General features: G+C 46.6%; 1 protein-coding gene across 1 annotated transcript in view; it reads right to left on the reverse strand.

Moving 5' to 3' along the window:
* MCTP1 (multiple C2 and transmembrane domain containing 1) overlaps positions 1–16,625 on the reverse strand; it is a 276,702-nt gene extending 260,077 nt beyond the window's left edge. The window contains exon 1 of the mRNA XM_051643546.1: positions 16,095–16,625. Within this exon, the coding sequence (XP_051499506.1) occupies positions 16,095–16,625 (531 nt within the window). The remainder of the gene's footprint in view (positions 1–16,094) is intronic.
* Between the last annotated feature and the right edge of the window lie 829 nt (positions 16,626–17,454).

Consider the following 17,454-nt stretch of genomic DNA (forward strand, 5'->3'; position numbering starts at 1 on the left):
TTTGTTCAGGTTTTTTTTTTTTTGGAAGTCACGATGTCATTTTGAAGAAAAAAAACAACACTTAAATGTATTTTAGGCCTCAAGGCATTTTTTCCATTATAGATAACCAAGCAGCACAAATAAAATGTGTTACTTACAGCAGGTTGGCCCTTCCTGATATGAGACAAATAAATAAATAATGCTAGTTTATTCATTTCCCACACATTACAACAGCAGATTCTGAAACAGAAGAAATTACATGGGTTTTCTGTTTGTCTGAGCAAACTGTAACACAGTAGAGAACTACAGCTCAGCTAACACTTAGTGCAATAAAAAAGCAATCCCTCTGACAGGCTAAGAGAATTTTATTAAAATTCTTATTTTTCTGATTAATAAACACAGTAAACAGAAGAAACCCCTAATCCCACTGATCAACTGGAACAGAGCTATTTTACTTGTTACTGTTATCAGTGCTTTTGCAGTTTTCCCCACTTTTTAAAAATCAGATTTGGAATGGAATGGAGTAACAGATAATTTTCAGTTGTAAGGAGCCTACAACAATTACCTTGTCCACCCCTCTGACCATGTCAGAGCTGAGCAAAAGTCACTGCATGTTATTAAGGGTATCGACCACATGCATCTTAAACACTGACAGGCTGGGGGCATCAACCACCCCTCTAAGAGAGCCTGTCCCAGGGTTTGACCACCCTGTCCCTAAAGAAACGTTTCCTAATGTCAAGTCTGAACCTCCCCTGCAGCTTTCAACTGGTTCCATATATCCTGTCACTGAATGCAAGGGAATTTTTGAAAATTTGAAGATAAACTGGGAAATACCATGACAGTTTCCCACCTATGCAGTGCAATGCAGACAAAAATTATTTCCATTGAATTATATGACATAACAAATAATTGATAAGTAATTACCTGGACAATTAGCAGTAAATTGACCAGAATAAATATAGCTGGCTAATGAGAACACAGCAGCAATCCTAGATTTTGTGAAAATTCATACTCTAGCCATGCAACAACTATTGCTTCTTTTAAACAGCACATCACCAGGTGACAAGGGGTGCACCTGATATAAGCATATATATAGCACAGGAGAAATTACAACTTTTGTACACTTTTCACAAAATAGGCAAGTCTCTCGTTAAATATCAAATACTTCAGAGAGAGGACAATATAGAAAACTTCAATTTTTTTATATGGTCTGGTCATAAACACCTCACTTTTCAACAGTAGTTGTTTTAAAAAAAAGCATGTTCACACCGATGCCTTCTGAAATCTCAATCTTCATTTTTAGTACTGAGAACAAGGATAAAATCAAATACTTTTAGTCTCCAACACTTCAGTCTTACACCCAGCAACAAAGATTCCAGCAGCATGGTAATAAACCTTCCCATATTTTAAAAATAAACTCAGGGGTTATAGTTCTGCCCTGCTCTGAACAAATTCAGTCAATAAGAGATGTCAATCCTTTTTTCTGCCAAACCTCAAAGTGCTGAAATATTGACTTCATCATGAACTATATATAGCTGAAAACCACTGCATTCCCCAATGAATTTATAAAAACCAAATAATTACTCCCTGAGCCAGGATGCCCTGGAAAGTTGCACTGAAAGAAAACCTCTCTTATCTCCTTTCCCAAGTGCCTTCCAAAGGACAACATGCCTGCAGATTCTGCGCAGTGAAAAGGAACAGACCAGCAGCTTCTGAAGGCTGTACCCAAATAATGTGACAGTCAGACATCAGTGCAACCCTTCTGCAATCTGGCATCACTATGCCACCTGTCATCACACTCTTGTGCAGCAGAAGCCTGCCCTGTTTTAATTATTAAGACCTACAGATCTGCCTCACCAACTAACTAAACTGCAGGGCACATACAGAAACCAATAACTTGTAAGACTGTTAATGAGTGTTACATAAAAAAGACAAAGTTTGAAGAGTTACTCATGCTTTTAAGTGCTGCATTATCATTGCAATAGTATTAAATGATGATGAAATTTGAAATAAACGGTCCAGAATGAGCTCATTATAAAACAAAGGGTAATGACTGTAACAACTAGGGCAGTATAAGACTGACATTCTATCCAGAACTTTGGATTAAGAGACCAGGAAACATGTTACCAGTTGAGTTGCTGGAATTCACATGATAAATCTCTTCGGAGTTTACTGTGCTTGTGCTATTAGTGCATAAACTGTCAGTACAGAAATTATCACACTGATGACAATACGTAGCAATGAGAGAAGAGCAGAAGGGACCCTCTTCTAATACAAAGGTTTCTGCTCATTTTCCCTGTCCCTTCCCCTCCATCTCACCTACATGCACACTCGCACACTGTTTTGATGTAACTCTGAAAGCAAATCAAAGGTGTTTTGCCTGAATAAACTCCCCGTCAGCAACAGCTGTTGGCAGCCATGCAGACCAAAGCACCTGTCCAGGACCAGCCACCACTCCTTGCATCCCAAGGGATATAATCCCACTTTTACACCACCACCACTATTTCCCTCCCTGCTTCTCATCAGTCCTCTCAACAGCAATAAAGTTACACACATTACATCAGCCATTTCAGAATAAATCAACAGAATGAAGTCATTCTTCTTTGCCAAAAAAAGAACAGAGCAAGCAACTGATTGATATCCTTTTCCTTAGAAAGGAACTTGCAGAGATTTTCAGTAGCTTTGTCTTGCATTACTGCCCCATTTCAAAATGCTTTGTGCCTTGTCTAGGACCTGTTTCTCCTGGGTGTCTTGACCTCTCCAAACAGCTCCTCTCAAACCTTTGGTATGAATTATTCAGTGCAGTTGTGAAGGAAAGAAACACTTCATGATCTCTGTGCTTAGAACAATAACAGCCCAAAATTAATTGCAGTTAAGTGATGTCAACACCTTTTCTTTGATTTTTGCATGACTTACTACACCAAAAGTGAACAAAATACAGTAGTGTGTGGAGATCTCTCCTGCACATCTCAGGCATCTCTCTCTCCCTTGCCCTCCTCAACCCTCCTCTCCCATACAGCTGCATCCTTAGGTCTCTGCACATGTCCAAGAGCCCTAGGAGACACCCAGAGACAGATCCAAGAAGGAACATCACAGCAGGTTAGAAGTGCTACACACACAAGGCTAAAAGACCCTGGTCTGTCCTCCTGGCAAATACTGGACTACTCTGCCTGGTCTGCTTTCAGTGCCTGCTCCCAGACACACACTCTTCAATGTAAGGAACCACAAAAGTTCTTCCTTTTCTCCTAGATATTTTCAATCACTCACAAAAATAGGAACATTCTTATGTACCATGAACAGCTTCTTCTCCTTCTACAACCAAAGCAACTCACAGCAGGGTTTTGACAGAGGTTTTTGTTTGAGTACAAACTGTGTAATAGGGCAACTGGCCAATAAACACCTAAGTTGCAGTGCTGGTGTTTCTTTTCTAAATAATAAAAAGTACCAGCATTGGGAGTTTTGTCACTTGTGATCACCATTACAGCAGAAAGGACAAGCAGAAACACGTAGGAGTAATTGGGCCTTTTTGCTTTTTATTTTGGTTTTGTAAGTGGTTTATCTAGAGTATGGCACATCTTCAATTCCCAGACATGCATGTTTAAAGCCAGAAAGATCAAGTAAATCCAATGTTTTCCTGCAGCTGACAGAGGCTTCTGGCACTAGGTGACTTAACTACATCTTGTGTTATTCAAACCATTACTACAAGTAGGCCTAAAGTTAACATTTGTCTGGAGGAACAGTCCAACCAAACATCACCAGAAAGAGCAGAAAACTTTAAAGCTGAAGTTAATATTTACCTTCTAAATATTAAAATAGTCAACAAGGCTTGAGATACACATTTCAATTTACCAGCTTTGGAGCGGACAGGGGAACTTTCAATGTCCTTGAGGAGCTCTGTTTATGTGTATTAATTATTTTAGAGACAATGATTTTGTTTCTAGCTCTTTATACTCACTGGAAAGGAACAGATTTTTCTAAAAAATCCCAAGTTTTAAGTAAAATTAGAAGGCAAAAGCAGCAAGAATTTAGAACCAAAATAAGGCAGCACTTTTGCAGGTTGACACAGTGCTAAAAGGGTCTACTGGGAAAAGCAGGAATAAGCATAATTCATTGTACTACAAGCATACTTTTTCTATCACACTCAATTTTTTAGCATGATTCCTATTTCACTTTTCTAGTTCTATTTAACACAAGGATGCTTCTGAAACAGGGAAGCTGCTCAATTTTTCTGCACTAGGTGACTAAGAAACACTACCTCTGTAAGAGATCCATGAAATACAGACATTCCACATTAGATGACTGACACGCTTAAACTTCCCAAAGCTGAGAAAACAAACCATCAAATCCCCCCTGCCCCTAATCTGTGGAGATTTAATTTAAAAGAAAAATCCCTTAATTCTGGAGATCATTTCAGAAATGCAGATCTCCAATATGTCACAATGATTAGACTGTTTCTATTGTTATTCCACACTAACTCACAGAAAATGCTGTACCATAAATGTTATAAAGTAAATTGCATGAGAAGATTAACTGTTACTCTGCATCCTAAAGTACATTTATTAGCTGTATCTTAGACATAAATCTCATAAACATGATAAAGATTAAAATTCCCAATTCTTGTAGCACATAGGGGGATTTTTATGCATCTTACAAGGTTTACTTTACAAATATGCATTTAGTCCTTCACGTTTCCTGGAAACCAGCTGATTCCCACATGGTATTACTGTTGTTTTCATTAAAATGTAGTAAAAAAATACAAACTGCAAAAGCAAGCTCTTGCAGCATGGAACAGTTTTCACGTCAATATTACACTGACTACAGTAATGCAGAACATTAAAACACCCAACTAATGTCAATAATGTTCAAAAATTTAAAAGGGAGTTATTCAAACTGTAACAGAATATAAAAATTCTGTGCCAAAGAAGGCAATAAGCCTGTAAGAGTAAGGATGCCCTTAAAATGAAAGGTGGAAGATCCGTTTCTTACCTTCAATTAACAGTTTGATTATTCTTTCTATTTTTCATCAAAGATTCCTAGAATTTCAGACTCTTTTCACTGCTTTGCATGAAGTTTCATTTGATAATTCCTGGCCCAGGAAATGCAACAGTAGGAAGTCAGCATTTGCCTTTACCTGCTGCAAAGAGTTTTGTCCCCTCTCTCAAATAATTTGGAGCTATTGGCCAGACCGAACCAGCTGATTTATTTTGAGCCCACGTTGAAGTAAACAGGTAGGATTTTCTAGCTTTGGGCATGTAGTGAGAGCACAAGGGGTAATGGATTAAAATTGGAAGAGGGGAGATTTAAATTAGACATTAGGAGGAAATCCCCATCCCTGGCAATGTTCAAGGTCAGGATGGATGATGAGCTGAGCAACCTGGTCTAGTGGGAGGTGTCCCTGCCCATGCAGGATGGATGGGGCTGGATGATCTTTAAGGTCCCTTCCAACATAAACCATTCTATGATCCTATGATAAAAAAAAGAATCTAAGAGTCCCTAGAATGCAGCTACCTTTTCAGGACAGGGCACAGTAGCTTTGCCACAGCTTAAAACCAAGTTCTCTTCAAAAGAGACATGAAGAAGTTTCTGGAAAAGGCCTCAACTTTCTCTCTCCCATGCTTTGTGTCTGCCAGCATATACAGAGACAGCACAGACTGAAACTACATTTGAGCCAGTGACCTCTACCATATGCCTTGTTCTAGGGCACAGAAGAAAAGGCTCCAGGGAGACCTTAGAGCACCTTCCAGTGCCTGAAGGGGCTCCAGGAAAGCTGGGGGGGGGGACTTTTCACCAGAGGGGGCAGTGATAGGACAAGGGGAAACAGTTTTCAACTGGAAGAGGGGAAATGTAGATTAAACATTAGGAAGAAATTCTTCACCATGAAGGCAGTAAGGCACTTAGAACAGGCTACCCAGGGAGGCTGTGTCTGCCCCCTCCCTGGGGGTGTCCAAGGCCAGGCTGGATCAGGCTTGTGCACCCTGGTCAAGTCAGAAGTGTCCCTGCTCATGCAGTGAAGTTGGAACCTGATGATCTTTAAAGTCCCTCCCAACCTTAACCCTTCTATGATTTATAATTCTGCTCTTGTGCATGAATTGCAGCATAAGTCACCTTAACCAAACACAGGCAACAGAAAAGTTTCTGGGTTCTTGCCCCTCTGGCACTATCAAAGATTCTGGTATTTATCTAAAAAGGTGCCAGAAAATATTTAGCATTAGCTACAGGACAGTCTAGCCACTGATTTAATAACACACTTGAGGAGCAGCAACCAAGTGCCTCATCAGTATGGGTATCTCTTCCATAAGAAAGATGAAACAGAACAGTTCACACAAGGTGAGAAACCAAGGAGGATATTAATTAACTAATGGCTTAATTGGATGTACTGCACAAAAGAGTATGTCAGGCACATCAATTTTATCTTGTTCATCAAATGTTAGCAAGCCTTCAAAGGATTATTCATCTTTGTCTAACATGATCACCTGATCAGAAGCACAGCAGAGACAGTAAACTGAGACAGATCAAAACCAAACAAATCCTGCCCACAGCATGCAGACTGAAGAGAGTTTCCTTATGTAAACAGCACTCAGCCTTTCTCCAAAAAATATCTGATCACCTGATACCACATTTCATGACTCATTCTTGGGACGTGATTTTCTTGAGAAACACTTGCAGAATTTCTCCAGAACAGGGCAGAGGGAGGAGAGCAAAAGTTTTCACACTGCAGCATTTCAAAAACTGTTAGTGAGATTTACAGAGCATCTTTACAGTGTGAGTGGTTAAGAGCAGTTAAAAAATTGACTAAAGTAGATTTTTCAGGAAAAAAATTTACTTCCTCTCTCTCCCCTTTCAAAAGAGCAGAAGGAAGCTAGAGGAAAAATACAGAGCTCTAAAGAACCAGATTTGCACATATCTGAGAAAAGTCTGAAGTAACACCGTGTAATTCAGAAGCATGTGTGGTTGTTGCCTCTGCATTTCTTGCAGCAACTTGTGATCTTAGGATGAAGGTCAAAGCCTAAAAAATAATTAAAATAAAACACATAAAACAATGAGCAGCCAAGAACTACAGAGAACATTGGCTGAAGAAAGGAATAAATTATGCTCACAGAGGTTTGCACTTCCAGTATCAAAATGAAGAGACATTTCAAATACAGTGCTGCAGATACTGTTAACTTTTTGACAGTTCAACACAATCTGTCCCAATAGATGAAGTCCCCTTCCCACTGACAGGAAAAGCTCTAAATATGTTTCTGCTGTGCCATCACCTGGCCCCAGAATTGTCCATTATTCACAGAGTACATTTAACCAGCAAGAAGAGATACTAACAGAAAAGCAGGTGTGTAATTTAACTCAGAATTTTGCTTTGCTACACTCCTCTGGGGAGATACATATTTAAACGAAACAACAACAAAAAACCCACCTATCCTGGAGATAATGAGCTATTTATCACACGCTTTACCCATGGGCCACAGCTAAATTACAAGACTTATTTATTCGATTTGCCCACCTGGAAAATAAGCTTATTTTTTTAGAGGAAGAATATCATATGCTTTGTTAGAGACTTACTGCTGAATCTCTTCCTGGGCAAATGCAAAATTATATCAGCTTCACTAGCTACAGAAAAGCACAAACAGGGCAGAGGTGACTGTCTTGCTGCAGAGATAAAAATTATCTCATTACCTTACAGCACTGCTATCCTGTAATAAATTATGCAGCCTACAAAAGAAATACTGAAGAAAATACAAAAAAAAAGTAAGAATAAGACAAGTCTTTTCAACATTACTTTGCTACAGAACTTCCAACACGGGGTTAAATACTGCCTTTCAGGAAAATCTTCATCCTGCATTGCACTGTTCCATGTTAATCCCTGCTAAAAGTTCTGTTTGGAACAAGCAAAGGAATCTATTTCAGTGCTTTTACACGTACTTAGCACCTCCCAGTCACTCATATAGTTAATGCCTTCTCTTCAGGGAAGGAATTAAGCACTCAGGAACTTTTAAGTACTAGTTCTGTTTGGTCAATAAACTGAAGCTAAAGATTTTATTTGGTCAAATGACTCCACGGGAGAACACCAGCAGCATCCAAACAGAACACAAAGGAGGGGAAGACTGCTAAACATCCTTATTAATTACTTGATTTTCTGAGACATAGTCTTCCTCTTCATCCTATCCACCAACCATCTGCTACTCATAATACAATTATTTTACCATGAACACCTTTACATATGAGCAGTGAAGGCAGGGATTAAAAAAACAAAACAAAACAAAACAGAAAGTAAATATTGAATGAGGTCATAGGTTAATTTTAAAACATTAAAGTATTTCTCAGGAGGATGAATGTAAACTGGCCAATTCTGAAAAGTTACGCAGCTCACTTTGAAAACTCTTGAGAGATTCCTTAGTTAATTAAGCAGAGGTTATTCAGGATATGATTAAATACAATCCAGATGTACCATTCTTGATTATAATGTCAGTAATATACAGACACCGTATCTACATACTGTAAATTGATAGACTGGTCAGAAGTTGGCAGTGCAAGAAACAGATCAATGAATCTCAAACTGCTAAAAGACAAACCTTTTGTCACAGATTAATACCATGACAAAACAAGGCAATGCAGAACATCCCCTGATAAAATCAGATGTCTAATTAAGCTCTTGGAGAAACAAGCAGCCTTGAGAGGCTGCAACAACTTTCTTAAAAAGAAATGTACATTAGCAACAGCTTTTCGCTCCTGCTTGCTGTTTCTATTTCTATGTAATTTCTATTAACAAGTTCCAGGCCCTCCTGACACAGCCTAAACATTTACTCATCTACTTACTCTCTATGGGTCAGTTGTCAGATACTCAAAACAAAGCTTTCTCCAATTTTCTAAAACGTTGCCCTGTTATTCTCAAAACTGCTGCCCTCAAGTCATGCTCCAAATACCTGTGCAAATTAGCTCTCTCCAGCTCTTCTTGTTTTGTATTGGCACTATCTCAGGAAAAAGTAATCCCTGACAGTCAGAACTGATTTATTTTCCTCATCACCTTCACCTTTCCCAGTGCAGTTTCTTAGAAATCTGAAGCAGCAATTCAGATTCTCTTGGGTGACATTATCTGGGCAGCTTTTTGCTGACACTTTCTCTCAGTTTTGTTTTGTTATTTTGCCTTCATTGGCTGGATCAATTACTGAAACATGACCCGTGACATATGCCAATAAGAACAAACAAGCTAAATTTTTCCCTCATGTAACTTCACTGACTCCAGAGGCTCTATGCCAGATGTAGATTTATTCTGGTGCATGCAGACAAGCGTGCACAGTATGCCAGTCAGGCTCTGCACCCTCCTCCACACCAAATTCCAAACTCCCCTCTCCTCAGGCTTCCTTGCAGCTCTGCCTCTGCTTGCTTTTCATCACGCCTCTTCCCTTTCTCCTTCCCAGACATCTCAGCACAACGCCATGCTCCTTGCTCTGAAAGTGCAACCTCCCTTCAACACAATCCAGCTCACTGAACTCCCCCCTTTTCTGTGCATCCCTCTCATGTGCCACACAGCTCTCTCACACAGCTTTATTGAGCAATATCTACACATTATTGAGAAAATGAGACACCCTGCATCTGGATGCACATCTACAGCTTTTCTTGTCTCATGTCTCTCTCTTGCATCACACCCTGTTCGATAATCCAGACCCACTGTTACCCAGTCTCTGATGACCCACTAACGTAGATCTGAAGGATGCCTCATTAAGGAAATAGTTCTGTGGCAGCAAAACTAATGGAGTTTCACTTTCTATGGCTACACATCTAGAGGTTGAGCAGCAGCCCTAGTCATCCTCCCTCTTGCCCCCCTCCCAAATCCCCAGTTTACCCCTGTAATGACAAAGCTGGAGAGAGGGAGGGAAGCAGTTAAGAATCTGTCTGCTCTTTCAACCAAATGGATCAACCTGTGACACGCTTTAAAAAGTCACCAAGTTTGTTGCTACTAAATTACTATCTTGCAAGAAAACCTACCAGGGAAACATGCCCACAACTCTCACTGTTGCCTGGACACCCCTTCAGCCAAAAAACCTCTCCCTAAATGCTCTTGATATCCACTAATTGAAGACCAGGTATGCCCACACCTCTGATTAAGATCATTTAACACTTGTGAGTTCTTTACGACTGTAAATCTTAAGGAACGGTGATACTTCCACCCTCCTGGTTTTCACTATTCCATTTTGATAAACTGCAAGGGGTGTAAAGCTCTCCAAACAAAGCTACATCTCACATTCAGGAGAAAGGCCGTGCTGGCACAGGCACTGCTGGGTAAATCCAAGATCCTTCTGGCAAGGAGGTGTCAATTATAAGGGGCAAGCAGAAAAACCCTTGCTGCACTGCCTCGGGGCAGAGCAGCCTGCTCAGTCACTGGGGGTCCCAGCACAGCTCCTGGTGGGCTGCTGTCATCTCCAGCCCATGAAACACTCCAGGAGGATGCCATCACCCTCATTTTGCTCCCTGCAGCATGTGAAGGTGAAGAAGATGCCATCTCAAGGGTTAGGGAAGGATTGACCAAGTCTTTGAAAGATGGAAGAAGGATGATGTTTAATTCCATGTCTGTTTATTTCTTTGCCCTAATAAACCATATTTACACTTTGGCCACCCTTTAAAGGAATCCCAAGTTTCCTGCCAACAAACACAATCGTTCTGATGCCTTTCCCTCCCCAGCACTATTCAAGATCATCTGAGAAGCATTCAGTCTTCACAGGATAGCTAAATCACTATTTAGAGCCCAAATGTAATGTTTATTCTTCGCATGAAACTTCACTCTTACATCTGCAGCTTTACTTGAAGCAAGATACTAAAGAGAAGGTTTATTCCCTGCTGAGAGAACCAGTCCTCTGCTAGATGGTCCATGTTCAATGCAATATCACTGTACCATGTTACTGTAAATTCAAGTAATTCTAAATGGTTTAACTACAGCAAAAAGGACATTCCAAAATTAAATCCACCTTGAGCAGTGCAACTTACATTGCAAGTCTTCCTATCCACTACACTAATTTTACTCCTTTTCACTGATGACAGCTGTATTATTTCAGCTTAAAAGCACAAGAAGTTTGACTTCTCACATAATTTTATTTTTCCCTCACCATCTCCCTTAAATATCCAGATCTTTTCTGTGTACATACTTGCTAAAAATAAAAAAAAAATCAACAGGCTTGATGCTTGCCCCTGTAATTCCACCAAATCTTAAACATATCTTGAAGCAAGTTGTAATTATAGTATTGTTTTGTTTCTAGGTAACTTAATCTCATTTTTGTGATTGTGTAAATTACTAGAATTTTTTTGAGACATAAGGCTGCTGAGCAATAAAAATCTGGTCACCTCTGAAAGTCTGTGCAGCTCTAAGTAAATAAATTATTCCAAGCTCATGTTACCAGAATTCTAATCCCAAATTCTCAGAGGGGTGTAAATGCCATGACTGGAGTTAGGCAGGGACCTTACTGCCCTGGGGGTGAAGTGTGCAAGAGTGCACTGCAGAAATACACTGAACTGGAAACTCCAGCCAGTGACAGTGGAAGGTACTTACTGTGTAACAGAGCACTAAAGAGTACCAGATACCACTGAAGGCAGCCCAACAGTGCTTGTTAGTCTGAGTCTCATTTCCCCAGCTGGTGAATAAAATCAGACTCAATAATCTGAGTGAGATTATACCTCAGGAGATGGGAAGAGTGCTGATTATGGAAGAGCAGAAAAGCTGTTTCAAGTCACCCCTCCAAAACAAACATCATGATGAATGCCTTCTTTGCCTCTGTCTTTACTCCTGCAGGCTTTTCCCATGAGCCCCAGATTCATATAACCCCAGAAGTAGTCAAGATAGGTGAGGACATAGTAGATGAGGATTGGGTTAGGGATCAGTTGCATAATCTGGACATCCATAAATCGATGGGTCCGGATGAAATGCATCCAAGGGTGCTGAGGGAGCTGGCGGAGGTCATTGCTAGTCCACTCTCCATCATCTTCGGTAAGTCATGGGTAACTGGAGAGGTGCCTGAGGACTGGAGGATAGCAAACGTCACTCCAGTCTACAAGAAGGGCAAGAAGGAGGACCCGGGTAACTATAGACCGGTCAGCCTCACCTCCATCCCTGGAAAGGTAATGGAACAACTTGTCCTTGGCACTATCTCTAGACATATCAAGGAGATGGGGGTCATCAAGAGCAGTCAACATGGTTTTACCAAGGGTAAGTCATGTTTGACTAACCTCATAGCCTTCTATGAGGAAATTACTAGGTGGATAGATGATGGTAGAGCGGTAGATGTGGTCTATCTTGATTTCAGTAAAGCATTTGACACCGTCTCCCACAGCATCCTTGTAGATAAGTTGATCAAGTATGGGTTTGATGATCAGGCAGTGAGGTGGATCAAGAACTGGTTGAAAGGAAGAAGTCAGAGAGTTGTAGTCAATGGGGCAGAATCTAGTTGGAGGCCTGTGACTAGTGGAGTCCCTCAGGGGTCGGTACTGGGACCGGTGTTGTTCAACATCTTCATCAACGACCTGGATGAGGGCACAGAATGTACCCTCAGCAAGTTTGCTGATGACACCAAGCTGGGAGGAGTGGCTGACACACCAGAAGGCTGTGCTGCCATTCAGAGAGACTTAGACAGGCTGGAGACTTGGGCGGGGAAAAACCTGATGAAGTTTAACAAGAGCAAGTGTAGAGTTTTGCATTTGGGGAAGAAAAACGCCATGCACCAGTACAGGTTGGGGGCTGACCTGCTGGAGAGCAGTGTAGGTGAAAGGGACCTGGGGGTCATGGTAGACAGGAGGATGACCATGAGTCAGCAGTGTGCCCTTGTGGCTAAGAAGGCCAATGGCATCCTGGGGTGTATTAGAAAGGGTGTGGTTAGTAGGTCAAGAGAGGTTCTCCTCCCCCTCTATTCTGCATTGGTGAGGCCACATCTGGAATATTGTGTCCAGTTCTGGGCCCCTCAGTTCAAGAAGGACAGGGAAGTGCTTGAAAGAGTCCAGCACAGAGCCACAAGGATGATTAAGGGAGTGGAACATCTCCCTTATGAGGAAAGGCTGAGGGAGCTGGGTCTCTTTAGTTTGGAGAAAAGGAGACTGAGGGGGGACCTCATCAATGTTTACAAATATGTAAAGGGTGAGTGTCAAGACGATGGAGTTAAGCTTTTTTCAGTGAAGACCAGTGATAGGACAAGGAGTAATGGATACAAGTTGGAGCATAGGAAGTTTAAGATGAATATCAGGAAAAATTTTTTTACTGTAAGAGTGACAGAGCACTGGAACAGGCTGCCCAGAGAGGTTGTGGAGTCTCCTTCGCTGGAGACATTCAAAACCCGCCTGGATGCCTTCCTGTGTGATGTGCTCTGGGTGACCCTGCTCTGGCAGGGGGGTTGGACTAGATGATCTTTCGAGGTCCCTTCCAACCCCTAGGATTCTATGATTCTATGATTCTATGATTCTATGAGCAGCTCTGCAAACTCCACTGACACGAAAGTCATAACAAGCTTTATTTAATACCAAAACCAGCCATTTTGGTATGCAGGCACAGCCCAAGTTAATATAAAAAGTGCTTGGAGGAATTGGCCATAATCCTGCTAATTAAAGACAACTGTTAGAAAGCCTGGGTACCACTTTGTTTTCATTAGTAGTACTCCTTCCAAATGTTATGACTGTACCTTGTTCAAAACAAGAGTGATGCCCTGACAACTAAACAACTATGCATATGTTTTGTAAAGAAATGTGCTGTTCCTTTGCTAAACACAACAGCAGAACACAACTGAGAAAACCCCCCATTTTCTTATTTATTAATTGCTAGATGCAGCAGTCTTTGGAAAAGAAGAATATCCTGTAGACCTGCACAACAGCACTTAAAATGTGCAGTACATTTCTGCGGGCCAGGGGTGGGGACTGACTGCTGAAGGAAATACCTGTTTACTGAACATCTATCAAAATAATCCCACGTCAAGAAGCAGTGATCCAAAACATTTGCAAACATGATTTATACCAGGGATAAACCACAGTAGTTTCAAGCCAGCGTGGTGTTTCTCACCAAAACAACCCCGTGGGACTCAGGCAGAGAAGTTAAGCCTAGGTCTCATGTTGGTGAAGCTGAGGGCTGACTCTGCAGAGACATAAAAATGCTGCTGACCTCCAGGAACGGCTGCCAGTCATGCAGAACCACCACCACTCTTCAGTGGACCAGGACCACAGGTTCTACAGCCCTGACAGAAGCCGAAGACATTCACACGGCTTCTTTTTGACAACATGATCATGCCTTTCGCTTCAGTTACTCACTTCTCCCCGATGACAGGAGAAGACAACATGCAATAAGAGGCATTAGTCAACTATTCCTGCAAAAAAAAAAAAAATAGTGGATGACTGCGTCGAACTACACAAACTCCAGAATGACTCACATGTTTTGCACTTCCCTTGCAGGAAATTCATTCCAGGATTCAGCAGCCCCTATCAACACTAGCTCCACCACCTAATTCCAAAACTTATGGCTGGAAGAGCTACGGCTTCATCCATCACCTTCCCCCAGCAAGTATTGCCCCCAACAACTGTTTCACCAGCCACGTGTGACAACGCCTGGCATGCTCTGCCCATCACCCACCACCTACTGAATTTGTACAAGTGGTTGTCACCCTGGCGTCCTGTGGGAATTAAAAGAAACGAACAATAACGATTCGAATGTGGATAACGATTCGAATGTGGATAACCAGGCAAATTAACGGGGGAGGTTACCTGAGGAACAGCAACCAGCAGTGACAGGCTCTCAGGCAGGGACACCAGGAAAGGCATGAGGGGCCGGGGAACCTGTGCTCCAGGTATGAAACCCCGGCTGCGGCCTCGGGGGACACTTTTTTTCTGTCTAGGGCTACACAAGGAAGGTCTGAAGGACCAGAGGGCAGGCACCCCGGGCAGCACGGCGTGCCCTCAGCCCGGCCGGTCCCTCCAGCCGCCCGGGAGCCCAGCCCGCGGCGGGGAAAGGCTCGCCAGGGCTCGGGGAGGCCCCGGGATCTTCCCCTGGGAGGTGAAGGGCGCTTGGCATCAGCCGGGCAGGGGGCACAGCGGCCCCGGCCGCCCTCCCGCCTCACCGCCCGGCCTCCTGGCTTCACCTCCCGCACCAGCAGCAGCCTTCTGCCCGCCCCGCCGGCCGGCCTCCCCTCACCTGGCCCCCCTCGCCTCACCTGGCTCCCCTCCCCTCACCTGGCTCCCCTCCCCTCAACGGGCCCCCCTCCTCTCACCTGGCCGGGCCCCCCTCCCCTCACCGGGCTCCCCTCTCCTCACCTGGCCCCCCTCCCCTCACCTCACCGGGCCCCCCTCGCCTCACCTGGCCGGGCGCCCCCCCCTCACCTGGCCGGGCGCCCCCCACCTCACCGGGCTCCCCTCACCTCACCTGGCCCCCCTCACCTCCCCTCCCCTCACCTGGCCCCCCTCCCCTCACCTGGCCCCCCTCGCCTCACCTGGCCGGGCTCCCCTCCCTCACCTGGCCGGGCTCCCCCCACCTCACCGGGCTCCCCTCACCTCACCTGGCCCCCCTCCCCTCACCTGGCCCCCCTCCCCTCACCGGGTCCCCCTCACCTCATCTGACTCCCCTCACCTCACCTGGCCCCCCTCACCTCACCGGGCCCCCCCTCCCCTCACCTGGCCCCCCTCCCCTCACCTGGCCAGGTCCCCCTCGCCTCACCGGGCCCCCCTCGCCTCACCGGGCCCCCCTCCCCTCACCTGGCCCCCCTCCCCTCACCTGGCCCCCCTCCCTCACCTGGCCGGGCTCCCCCCACCTCACCGGGCTCCCCTCACCTCACCTCACCTGGCTCCCCTCCCCTCACCTCACCTGGCTCCCCTCCCCTCACCTGGCCGGGCCCCCCTCACCTCATCTGACTCCCCTCACCGGGCCCCCCTCCCCTCACCGGGCCCCCCCTCCCCTCACCTGGCCCCCCTCCCCTCCTCTCACCTGGCCCCTCTCCCGTCACCTGGCCGGGCCCCCCTCCCCTCCCCTGCCCCCCCTCCGGGCCGCCCTCCCGCCCCGCTGCCCTCCCTGCAGCCCCCCGGCTCCCCGGGACCACCTCTCCTCCTCTCCCTGCCTCCCTGCGCAGCCCCAGCCGCCCCGCACCCCCCGGCTCGGACGCTCAGCTCACCGCGCTGCCGCCGCCGTCTCCCTCCTCCGCCCGCGGCTCCTTCCCGGCGCCGGGCGAGCCCCGCAGCAGCTGCTCCAGGCAGGCGGTGCCGGGCAGCGAGGAGCTCTTCTGGTGGGACAGGTGCCCCGCGGGCCGCCGCCCCTCCTGCCCCTCATGGTGGTCCCGGCGGGCGGGCGGACCCTTGCCCGGGGGCAGCAGATGCTCCCGCAGCCGGCGCAGGGCGGAGCCGGCCTCCCCGCCCGGCTCCGAGGGCTCGGCGCCCGAGCAGCACAGGTTGGGCTGGGAGGACGAGAAGACGCGGTCCAGCACCTGCCGCCGCCGCTTGAAGCCGCCCCGCTTGGGCGGAGGGTCCCCCCGGCCGGCGGGCGGCGGGGCGGGGGGCTCCGCGGTGCGGCCGAGCGCCCGCCCCCCGCCGCTCCGGCCCTTGCCCCCCAGCTGCAGGTTCTTCCACAGCCGGGCCTGGAAAGACACCGCTTCGGGCTCGCCGGGCTTCTCCCCCGCAGACCCCCGGGGCTCCTTACCCGGCTCCATCTTCCTCCTCCCGCTGCTGCTGCTGCGGCGGCTGCGGGAGCAGCAGCAGCGGAGCCCGGCGCGTTCAGCCCCGCGAGGGGCGGGCCGGGGCGGCGGGGCCGGGCGCGGAGCTCCCCGGGCTGCCTGTGCTTCCCGGTTTCCCCGGGCTGCCCCTGCTCCCCGGGCTGCTTCTGCTCCCTGTGCCCCCCGGTTTCCCCGGGCTGCCTGTGCCCCCCGGGCTGCCTGTGCTCCCCTGTGCCCCCCTGTGCCCCCCGGGCTGCCTGTGCTCCCCGGTTTCCCCGGGCTCCCCGTGCCCCCTGTGCCCCCCGGGCTCCCTGTGCTCTCTGTGCCCCCCGGGCTCTCTGTGCCCCCCGGTTTCCCTGTGCTTCCCGTGCTCCCCCTGCTCTCTCTGCCCCCCGTGCCCCCCGCCGCAGCCACCGGCAGGACCCAGCCCCCTTCCCCGGCCTCGCCGAGCGGGAATCTGGAGCCCCCGGGGGTCGGAAAAGTTCCCGGCGGGAGCGCGGCTGCGGGCTCCGTGTCTATATATATATATATACGTGCGGCAAGGCAGGGACACAGCGGGAGGGGGCTTATCCTGCCCCCCTCCCACCTCTCCTCTTCTGTTTATTATGTGGGTTGGGTTTTTTTTCTTTTTTATCATTCATTCCGGGTTTTTTTTTTTTGCGTTTCTGGCAGCCGCCCGGTGCGGGAGGCAGAGGCCGCGGGGAGCAGCCCTGTGATGCTGCAGTTTCCCTGCGTGGGGAATACCCAGAGCTCTGGGAATCAAGGTGAGGGATGTGAAGGGAGATGTGTTTCCCAGCGCTGCTCCCGGGCCGGGCATCGGACCCGT

This window comes from Apus apus, chromosome Z (assembly GCF_020740795.1).
Source record: "Apus apus isolate bApuApu2 chromosome Z, bApuApu2.pri.cur, whole genome shotgun sequence".
NCBI classification, from domain to species: domain Eukaryota; kingdom Metazoa; phylum Chordata; class Aves; order Apodiformes; family Apodidae; genus Apus; species Apus apus.